This window comes from Haliotis rufescens, unplaced genomic scaffold (genome assembly GCF_023055435.1).
Source record: "Haliotis rufescens isolate VD_foot unplaced genomic scaffold, xgHalRufe1.0.p SCAF_11, whole genome shotgun sequence".
Taxonomy (NCBI): domain Eukaryota; kingdom Metazoa; phylum Mollusca; class Gastropoda; order Lepetellida; family Haliotidae; genus Haliotis; species Haliotis rufescens.
In genome coordinates, this window is record NW_025963791.1 from 28,903,943 (window position 1) to 28,916,029 (window position 12,087).

Genomic DNA, 12,087 nt, shown 5'->3' on the forward strand with positions numbered 1-12,087 from the left:
GACACTGACGTCATCGGCGACAAATGCCTTAGGTCACAGGGTTAGTCGACAGACAGTGGCCAGGAGACTCAGGGCTCATGGAATCAGGGCTTTTAGACCATACAGAGGACAGCTATTGACAGCGCAACATCGTCATCTGCGATTGAGATGGGCCCGGACTGTACGACGTTGGCAACGACGTGACTGGCAGAGGGTTGTCTTTACTGACGAAAGTTGATTCTGTATGTTTAGGGCTGTTGGAAGACAACGTGTTTACCGCCGAAGGGGTGAACGAACGGCGGCGTGTTGCGTGCAGGAGGTCGTACCATATGGTGGAGGGAGTGTCATGGTGTGGGGAGGGATCTGTGGGCAGGAGAGGACACCGCTGGTCATCGTTGACGGAAACTTGACAGCTCAGCGGTACATGGATAACATTCTTCGTCCAGTTGTCCTACCATTTCTCCAACAGCAGCCACGTGGTGTCATTTATCAGCATGACAACGCTAGAGCCCATACAGCCAGAATTGTTACAAACTTCCTCGCAGCCAACAATGCCAACGTCCTGCCGTGGCCTGCACGCTCACCCGACATGTCCCCCATAGAACACCTCTGGGACTTGATGGATCGTCGTGTTCGACAACGACCACACTCTCCAGCCAACCGGCAAGAACTGATCTTGGCCCTCCAAGAAGAATGGCGTCAAATCCTACGTGACCTCATCAGACGACTGACTTTTTCTGTGCGTCGAAGAGTTTTTGCGTGGTCACACATGCTACTTATGACTTGTTATTGAACGTGAGCGATTGTTTATGTACTCTGCCTATTGTCCATGATTCTGAAAGATCGAGTTTTGTACCACACCCAACTTTGGGGGGCTCTGACGTCATTCTCGGTCGCGGTATGATTGTCATTTTCAGTGTTGATTATGTTGATATATTGATCTTCTCAATACACTTAACTTCATGCATGTATGTTTTGTTGTTTTTGAGCCAGAGTGATTTCAAACTCTGGTAAAGTTTCTTTTGGACGTCAGTTTAGTTTGGTTTAACTCATCTGAAGAATAAGCCAACTTGAGGGATTAAATACACGATGGAATAGATCTGTAATTTGGTTTAACTCATTTGAGGAATTCGCCATCTTGCGTGATAAAATCCACTGTGAAATAGACATCTAGTTTGGTTTAACTCATTTGAGGAATTCGCCATCTTGCGTGATAAAATCCACTGTGAAATAGACATCTAGTTTGGTTTAACTCATTTGAGGAATTCGCCATCTTGAGTGATAAAATCCACTTTGGAATAGACATCTAATTTGGTTTAAATCATTTGAGGAATTCGCCATCTTGCGTGATAAAATACACTGTGGAATAGACATCTAGTTTGGTTTAACTTATCGGATGGAATTCGCCTTCATGCGTGATCAAATATACGATGGAATAGATATCTGGTTTGGTTTCACTCATTTGAGGAATTCGCCATCTTGCGTGATTAAATACACCATGGAATAGACCTCAAACCCGGTTTAACTCATCAGAGAAATTTGCCAACTTGCGTGATAAAATCCACTATGAAATAGACCTCTTATTTGGTTTAACTCATCTGAGGATTTCGCCAACGTGAGTGATTAAATACACCGTGTTACTGACCTCTAGTTTGAATGTATGTAAATACAGTAATTACATACCGACATTAGACCCTCGTAACTCAAAACCTGCTGTGTTACTCAACATAACATTATATGTCATTAAGTAAGTAGATCTGGTCGTTCCCATTGGTGTCTTGTGTTCAGGATACTAATTAACTAAGCGTACATGATTTAAAGTAATGTCAGATGATGGGGACATATGAGTGAGTGAGTTGGTTTAACGCCGCTTTGAACAGTAATCCAATTATACCACAGCGTGTCAGCTTAATGTGGGAGAACAGCCCGAAGTGAAGCAGGTCTCAGACGTTTAACACTTTGGTGAAACCCACGAGCACGGGTATGGTGCTGACAAACCTAGAAACATAATCGAGGCGAACAGGGATTCGAACCCACGACCATAGGTTTCTGGCGTGCGCAAAGGACGCAACTCTGTAAGCGAATTGTGGTACCTTAGATGACTGGTCCATCAGTCCTAACGATTGCATGAGACTACCATGTACTCCATTATACATACACATATATGAATACAACAGTCAACCGGACAACCATATTGCTACCAGTATGTTAATTGTCTTACGTCCAATTCAACGGTGGATGTTTTGTTGTACGGCTGTTATTTAACCTCTTTTGCAAGATTCACACCACAAGTATATATAACGGATACAAATAAGCTAAAAGAAGCGTCGGAAATGTTATAGTCAAGTTTCTTCTCACATTGTAATACACAAAATGAAACAATGCTAATAACACCTTATATAACAAACCTTTCTTCTGCAGCGGAAAGTATTTCAAAAGAAGAACAAAATACTCGCTAAGGTTTCATTGGGTCAATGTATATGATCCATATACACAGTAAATATAAAGAACCAGCGTTACTAATGTCACCATTGGAGAGAGAACAGAAACTGTGTTTCTAACCATGAAATGGAATACACTGTCCACTAAAATAATACCCAAAAACAGAAGCATTTAAAAAACAAAATACAGGAAATTACGAAATATGGGTATTTGCACGAAATGTCGTGTGTTTCGTAATTAATAAAACCAGACGTTTTAAACCAAAAGGTCACAAATTAACGAAGTCGTTGAAACCTTTGAACACAAAAAACACGAATAAATGTAGGATGCAGAAGTGATTTCGACTTAAACGATCAGAAAACAGATAAACATGTGCTATGTTTATACCAGATGCATATTGATTCGGCGTCCAAACATCTGTTAGTTTTAAATTATCATTATCATTATCGAATGTTGAACACATGGCGTACATTTAGTACAGTGTCCAATCTCGAATGGAAACATGTAATAGATTTTACTTCAACTATGCTTATTGGACTATTATTCTGCTGTGTTTTAGTATGTTACGTTTCATGTCTACACACTGCAAACAAAAGTTTCAGAGAAAACAGTTTATAATCAACTGTCATATTGCAACTGTCTTCTTTGCAGTTGGCAATCTGTGGTGTTGGGTTTCCTTTGGCCAGAACACTCTAAATAGTAAACACAACCCAACATTTCTAAATCGCAAACACACAGGGTCATTTTAGCATGCTTTGCAGTATGTTCGTATTAAGTGGAAACTGAGGTTAACATTAATATAATAATTACGTTATACGTGGTAGGTTAAATAAGTAGATCTGATAAATATGGCAAAGAAAGCTTTATAACTGCCATATAACGTGTCTTTATAACTAGATCTAAAACTATTTATATTACACGAGACGGTATTACTGAAGATGAAAAGAATCATTTAATTATTTATTTCTGCAAATTAACGAAAGAAATAGCATTAGCGTGTAGTGCAATCCTAGTGTAAGGCTACAATACCCCTACATATGCGTAGGACGAATGAAGCATGGCATATCGACATCGTTATTGACATTGTGTACAAGATTGTAAGACTTCGATCAATTGTGCGCGGAGGATTTAGTTTCGTTGGTCATACTGTGTCTGTAAGTGTACATTGTGCAACAGGTTTACATACATTCTGCATAGTTGATAGCATTTGACGAGACTCCTAAATCACACATGCACCAATGCAACTATTTAGATACGCTGCCTTGGATTACACTGGCTTTTGAGTCAACTGGTTGGAGACATTTATCTCATGATCATGCAATACCGATACAAGAGACATTCATGAAAATGTTCCAAGCCTTAGTTTGTTATCTAACGCTACCAATCGCGATATTCCAGTAGTAACATTTTTGTTCCTTTACTGGTCATATTTCACTATTTCCATCTGATGGATCAGTATCATCCATCTGTATCTCGATGGTTACACATCGCAATATCTACGATATCGCGATGGTTCAACATCACCCATCTCTATCTCAATGATTCAACGTCATGCATCTTAATCTATTTCGATGGTTTGACATAATCCATCTCTATATCGACAGTTAAACATCATCTTCGTGTAGTAGGGGATGAACACCGTGTCTTTTTTTTCTCACTTGAGAAATATATTTTTTACAGAAATATTATAAAGGTAATATTACGTTTGCAAATTTATTTAACTCCTGCTATATTAATGTACTACGTTTGATAGCTTTATATTTATGTAAATTATTTAAAATGACATCGTCAAAGAGGTAACAGTCTGGACATGTGACCTAAACTACAATTTATCTTACTGTACTGTTGGCCATGTGGCCTGAATTACGAAATAAGCTTGATTAATTGATCATTCATAACTCTCTCTCGACGGTTACATATCCCCAATCTGGTTAAGCATCATCCATCTCTTTCTATCTCGAACTTTAAACAGAATACATATCCATTCATGGATTGTTCAACATCATCCATCTCTATCTCGAAGGTCAACATCATCCATCTCTTTCTATCTCGAACTTTAAACAGAATACATATCTATTCATGGATTGTTCAACATCATCCATCTCTATCTCGAAGGTCAACATCATCCATCTCTTTCTATCTCGAACTTTAAACAGAATACATATCTATTCATGGATTGTTCAACATCATCAATCTCTATCTCGAAGGTCAACATCATCATTCGCTTTCTATCTCGAACTTTAAACAGAATACATATCTCTTCATGGATTGCTAAACATCATCCATCTCCATCTCGATGGTTCAACACCTTCCGATTCTATGGTCCGGCGTTTTCACGTTCTCGTGATGTGGCTTTACAAGTCTGCCATGGTGATACTACAAGGTGCACAGAGTGAGGGAGAATTCAAGTAAGGATGCATGCGTCTACCAACAGTACAAACAAAACTAAACGGAAGAGGAGACATTAGAATGCAGGTTACATACCTTTCGATCAGCTAACTGTCCAGAATCAGAACAAAATAATTCAAATGCTTTATTCTAAAGCACATGTGAAAGAAAACTGCACAATAAGCTGTTTTAAATCTAAAAAGCAAGGGAAGGCATAGCTGATTATAGAACACTATATATTGTCATGAAGATAACTATATATTTATAATTGACATGTGTTATGATATCTGTGTATCATGTAAAAAGAATAATCCCCTGCAACCATTAATTTAAATTGTTTGATAGGCATTACTTAGAAGTTGACGGATGACAAGAAAGACACAATTTTATGGATAACAACTTCTGTAATACTGTGAAAAGCGACGTTTCGGTATAGATCCTTAACCCGTTGTCAAGCAAGACTGTCTTTCTTGACAACGGTATAAGGATCTATACCGAAACGTCGCTTTTCACAGTATTTAAGAAGTTGTTATCCATAAAATTGTGTCTATCTAACCATTTTAATTTAAGTTAAAATGTTATTATGCAGTATCACATGTTATTCAGTCGTTTTTCAAAACATTTTCACAGATTAGAAGACAACATATACATGTAAGATAAAGTTACACATATCTTTACATTCCAACAAAACTGTTACTGTCATGCCAACATTAAATAGCATAGAAGAGAAGGCAGTTATTCTGATTTGTTAACAGTAGAGAAATACATTTGAGGGATACAAAGTTTGACAAAGAGTTACAGAATTATAGTGGCACCTTTCGAATGTTGATTGAACATACATTCTTTACCTCAGTATAAACCCGTGTCGACCGTATCAGACACGAGAACACATGATCATTGTAAATTATGATTGCTGAAGACATATTGCTCTGGGGAAAGGCGTGATTGACGAGACAAATGTCACACTACAAATAGAAAAGCACTAACAACATTACCGTGAGTCACAGGTGAATGTGAACAAAGCGTGATCGTTTACGTGACGATGCCAGTATCGAGTGGAGTGGTTGTTTGTAATGGATGTTAATAAAATGCACGATGAACATCTTACGATCAGTTCAGTGACAACGAGCTTGGACTTTACATAAACGAAACTGCAGATGGAGTTTTGAGAGATGTTTTATTAGATTAAGGCACAGTAGTGTGATATGTAAACATTATTTTAAGATATTGATGATCGCAACAGAGACTTTTCAAGACTGAAACATGTGACAAGTGTCTTTATTACAAAATATCATTTTTATGCACAATATATACAACTCAAAAGAAGAACGTCATATTTTTTCATATTACTATATAGTTAACCTGTCAATCGGCCATGGCATGACATATTAACTATAATTTGCTATGAATAGATAAAGCACAAGAAGCACACCGGAGCTTTTCATATGCCTATAGTTAATCTGTCATGTCAAGTACCAGACACCCTAGCTTTTCATATGACTATAGTTAATCTGTCATATCATGTACCAGAAACCCGACCTTTTCATATGACTGTAGTTAATTTGTCATGTCATGGCAGATTAACTGTAATCATATGAAGAAAGCGGGTGTTCTAAAACATCTTTTGAGTAGTATATATTCTTTTTTCACTTTAAGTAATCATGATGTAAAGAAACTCTACTTGAGCGTGCAGCGCAAATGTTTCGGCCTGTTATGTATTTGTTTTAAGTCACTAAGAATGCTACAGTGGATGGGGTAAAGGGGATAAGGTGTTAGCACAAGGGGGATATGAGACACAATGATCCATGTGTGAACCCGAACACACCAACGAGGTCCACTGGACACCTCACTGTCGTCACATGTCTCCCATGGTGATGAACTATTCTTACCCGACACAATGCCTAGCTGTACTTACGTCTTGGAATGTGGTTAGAACGCGGGGGACAAGCTTCTTTCCACCAGAGAAGAAACGAGTGGCGTTGATTCGGTACCAGCCACGGTTATGGGAAGTGTTTTCTGCTATCTTCTTGGCTGCAATTTTGGCTGCTTCTTCTTCTGGAAGTTCATCAATATGACCTAATTCCTGCGAACATCAAAGCAACATCATAATCAATGTTAACTCCACTCGTTACAATGTATCATTATATGTACTCATCCACGTGTCCAGATATACATATATTCTTGTCTTCATCTGACCTTACCGTATAGTTCTGTACCAGCACAAATAATGATACGTGTGAATGAGTGAGCGAGTTGAGTTAAAGAAAGGTATTCCAGTCACGGCATTTCATCTTAATGTGGGAGGAAAGCCCGAAGTGATGCCGATCTCAGACGAGCACGGGTATGGTGCCGACAAACGTAGACACATTATCAGGGCGAACCGGGATTCGAACCAACGATCATAGGTTCCTGTTGTGCCGAAGGAACGTAACTCTGCACAGCGAACTGCTGCTCCTTAGACGACTGGGACAACGTGCTCCTAATAATGATACGACGAAGCATTAGCATTAGCAATGGCCTTGGCATTGGCATCATCATTAGCATCAGAATTACTAAATGTCGAAACCTCTCGTAGACTTCGGATGTATACCATGAAATCCCGTTCACATCAACCTTGTATGGACATCGTTTCTCACAAGGAAAGGTCTCTTCGTGATGTACATACTTATTCGAATTACATGTCTACGAAACACGACGAGGACACGAAAGGATCATTTTCTTGTTTCTGACATGGAAACATGCCTATTTTGTATATAATATATATAGTGTCAGTAATGGAAGAGGAGATATCTTCAGCTGTTTAATGTCATATGTTATATACATTTGTTTGAAATTATTCAGCCACAAATACAGTTATACTCACAATACCATCACCATAGACATACACATTGATGCAAATTTGATACAGTTTGGATGCGTTACCTCAGCCAAGGACAGAATTCCACATTCATTGATGTACCTTTATACCCTGGCTTTAGGATATCACATTCTTGGACGCATCCTTCGCTTAAATAAAGCGACAAAATCTCAGAAATCTAAAGCATTGTACGATTCCATTGTACGATTCTGATTATATCATGAACATGTGTTTATGAATCACTATAGTAATGATACCAGGTGTCCGCTGTACCAGAGAATTTCATATCCATCGATATATATTCCATGTATTACTTCACACATAATGACGCGTGATTGATGTTTTATCCTGCCTGTACTGTCGAGAGTATTACAACCACTGTGTGAGTGAGTGAGTTGGATTTAACGCCGCTTTTAACATTATTCCAGTTACATCACGGCGTGTCAGACCGAAGTGATGCAGGTCTCAGACGTTTACCACTTCGGTGAAACCCACGAGCACGGGTATAGTGCTGACAAACCTAGAAACATAATCGGGCGAACCGGGATTCGAACCATAATCATAGCTTTCTGACGTGCCCAAGGGACGCAACTCTGCACAGCGATTAACGGCGCCTTAGACGACTGGGCTACCCGTGCCCACCAACCACTATGCGTGTTCCAGCAACGTTGAGTCATTACTTAAGGTGCACAGTCTACATCCATGAGGGCGAGTCCCTGTTTATTACCTTAGCCAAAGACAAGAGTTCAGCATCTCCATGGACATTCTGTGCAGAAGTAGATGGCCCAGCTTGTCCTTCCTCGGCATCCTTATCCTCTGAAATAGCAGAGAGCTTCCAATCAGGAATCACGTGATCACATCCACATATTATGAATGAAGCGTCGTGGCGTCTTGCAGCAACAAGCTCAAGCATTTTAGCAAGCATACACACACGGATCATTACATTGAAAAAAAACCCCGTTTCAGTAAGATGGTAGTATGTAGCCTTAGTGTTTTAACAATCAGGTTTTAGAAGGAATATGAGTTTACATGTATTAAAGTAAATTTTTTATTTATTAGTATTTTGATCTAACTATAATATAAGAGAGGAACTAGTTACAATGTTTACATCACAATGTGAAGGTATCGTTTCTAACACACAAGGAAAAAAGGGGAAAAACCAACAATAATTAGGAAAAAGAAATAATGATTAATAGGATATCAACGGGAGAGGTACACTGTATGTACAAAACAGCTACAAATACATTCCATTGTCGATATAATGGGAAAAAACAACATTCCGGGTATTATGAAGATATTGATGGGGAATGCTTTATAATCAAAGAAATTGTTAATAATATAAAGCCTTCAAAGCACATGGTTGCGCCAAGAAATATGTGCATTCAAGTAACTGTAACGTATTCGTTCTTGTCATGCACAACGTAGAAGTAAAATGCAATGCAAACGCATATATGCTACCTTGGGGTTCTGACACTCTTTGTCATACAGGGTTTGGGCAATGCAGTCTGATTTGATTCAAAAGGACATAAATAATTTATAATATATAATATACTGACAGCCAAATGAAACTTGAAGTTGAAAGTGGGATTGCCAAAACATAAACAGACACAATCGATAAAACCAATTGTTGTATCATAGCTTCAACACAACCGCACTGTCATTCGTGTATGTGTATGTGTGTGTGTGTGTGTGTGTGTGTGTGTGTGTGTGTGTGTGTGTGTGTGTGTGTGTGTGTGTGTGTGTGTGTGTCTGCTTGTACTAGTCCGGACTGATACTGATTAATAGTGCCAGCCCACTGAGATCTCATGCCACAGTTGAACATGAATACCCCACTCAGACACAGTATACTGACTCCCAGCCGACCAGTCCTTCTGGCCCCATAATGTAGAGCGCAAGGCAAAGTAACAACAAGTACCATCTTTTTACGTCGTTTGGTATGACGCGGTCGGGGATTGAACCACCAACCTTCCGCTCTCAAGACAGACGCTTCATCCACTAGACCAGGGAGGTTGTCTATAAAATCGGTACACAGGTGGCATGAAACGTAGACAGAGAGAGTCATAGGTGTGACGGAGACATGAGCAACGCCATCTTCCCGAGGCAAGGGCGTTAACTGACGTTGAAAGACCAGTTTCAACCCTTGACGAACTTCCCGAGGCAAGGGCGTTAACTGACGTTGAAAGACCAGTTTCAACCCTTGCCGAACTTCGCAGGAATTTCTGTGATCGACCGTAGCGCCACCAGTGGCTATTACGAGTTATGTCCCTTCTATGCCACTTGTATTGGATAATACGATTCCTCCTCTCACATCTCTTGCATTTGCTTCAAACAAAATGGCGGCGCCCAAGCAAGACAATCTGATCGATGATCTTACCTCGAGAAGTACATCAAATCACATGGGCATCTTGATTAAAAACATGAACAGATTTCAAAAAAAATATGTGTCATCGCCCAGTTGACGGTAAAGACCTTTTGCAAATCCTTCAATTGACCGAAATCTGCACGTTGAAATCCATTTTGTTTTCGATCCGGATGTCGATTTCGTTACGCGATTTTGATTGGACTATGTATAGACTCGTTAGTCCAGCCAAAATGTAACTCCATAATTGCAGCCTAGTTCGGCAAGGGTGGAAACCTAACCTTTACAGTCAGTTGACTCCCTTGCCTCGGGAAGATGGAGCACCCATGCAGCGACGACCTCCGGGTATTCCCTTGTTGCCGTCATTATCTTGATGCAGCGGTAAAGTTAGACATCGGACATGCTAAGAACGGGTAGACCGCGTACACACCATGACGACTCGATTCTTCGGAATCGTCACCAGCGGCAAATGCGTTTGGTCATAGGCTGAGCCGACAAAAAGTAACAAGGAGACTACAGCGGGTATCCGAGCAGTGCAACCTCGTTGACTGAGATTGGCCAAGACTGTTATATATTGTCGCAATTTCAGGATTGGTGGATATGGTTTTACTCCGCTTTAAGCAATATTCCAGTAATATCGCGGCGTGGGACATCAGAAATGGGCTTCATTCATTGTGCCCATGTGGGGAATCGAACCCAGGTCTTCAACGTGACGAGCGAATGCTTAATCCACTAGGCTACCCCACCGTTCCCGACAGGTCCTCATCCCTGGTCTACATATAAAGAGCAGACAGCAGACAACGAGTGTGTCGCCATAGGGATGAACACATGGACAGTTGTTGCGTGCAAGAAGTCGACCCGCTTGGAAGCAGCGGTGTCATGGTATCGGGTAAGTCATAATTGATGGAAATTAGAATTCTCGGAGGTGCAGCGGCGAGGTCCTTTGTTCTTATTTGCTGCCTTTCATACAGCAACTGGCAGAATGTCCTCTGTTCCAGCATGATTACATCACGGACCGCACAAACCGTATTGTAATGACTTAACGCCATCAGCTTCATCGTGCTATCATGGCCAGCACGCTCTCCAGACACAGAATAACTCGGGGATGATCCGGTTCGACGTGTTCGACGCAGACCAAACCGTCACTTTTCACGATGACGACACCAACGATAACTGTATGGCTACCATTTTCTGTTTCTGTTTTGAACAATTGTTTTTTTCTGTGATGTCATTTATACCTCTTGAAAGGTTTCCTTTGGCAGTCAGTTTATATAATATGTATAAAACCTTCACTGGAAGTATTATCAAAAATGAAAGATGTAAAGACAAAACAAACAGAAAAAAGCGACAACCCTTAATTCGGCGAAGTGTATACCCTGAAACAAGAGTAACACTACCTAAACATATAGAAATATAAAAATTGAGAATATTTGAGGATTCTGATGGGGTGTACTGTTTTGCGTAAAACGACTAACAAAAACACCTTAAAGGAACACTAGTGTAAACTATAGATAAGTCAAATGATTAACGTAAAAAATCCATAAAACTGATTAACGTAAATTAAAACGTAATCTAACTAAATTCTCGTGAAAGTCATATCGAGCTAATTCTAATCACACAACAAAGCCAGTGTTTGGTATTTGCAAAAAACGAATTGCAGTAATGAACGAAAGCAGAGCTTGTTGTAGTAATGAAACGAAAGCAGAGCTTGTTGTCTCAATGTTTTCCCTTACAGACATACTTACAATCAGCAGAGAGATGATTTGCACGGACTAAGCCAAACAACAATGACAGCTTAGGCCCCAAAATTTACTGACGACTGACTTGTAACACCCCCATCAAGACCCTCATATTTGTAATGAAATTCAGTATATCAGTTGTTTTTTATGTTGGATTATATATTTTGTTTAGCTCTTAATAAGACAGTGCATAAAATTAACGACATAAATGTGGTTAGTCAAAGCTATATGAACGTTAGAATCATCCCCATGAAGGCTACTTGCATTGGCTAACAGGCTAACAGGCGATGAAAATGCATAATGGTGGATACTACTATGTGAAT

General features: G+C 39.7%; 1 protein-coding gene across 6 annotated transcripts in view; it reads right to left on the minus strand.

Moving 5' to 3' along the window:
• Nucleotides 1–12,087, minus strand: part of LOC124132602 (sodium/calcium exchanger 3-like) — a 72,540-nt gene that overhangs the window by 14,240 nt on the left and 46,213 nt on the right. For 4 of the 6 annotated variants that reach the window (XM_046496588.2, XM_046496593.2, XM_046496589.2 and 1 more), the window contains 3 exons: nt 8,394–8,482; nt 6,725–6,892; nt 4,906–4,920 (listed from right to left, as the gene is read on the minus strand). In XM_046496588.2, the coding sequence (XP_046352544.2) occupies nt 4,906–4,920; nt 6,725–6,892; nt 8,394–8,482 (272 nt within the window). The remainder of the gene's footprint in view (nt 1–4,905; nt 4,921–6,724; nt 6,893–8,393; nt 8,483–12,087) is intronic. The other 2 variants (XM_046496592.2, XM_046496594.2) reach the window with 1 other exon arrangement.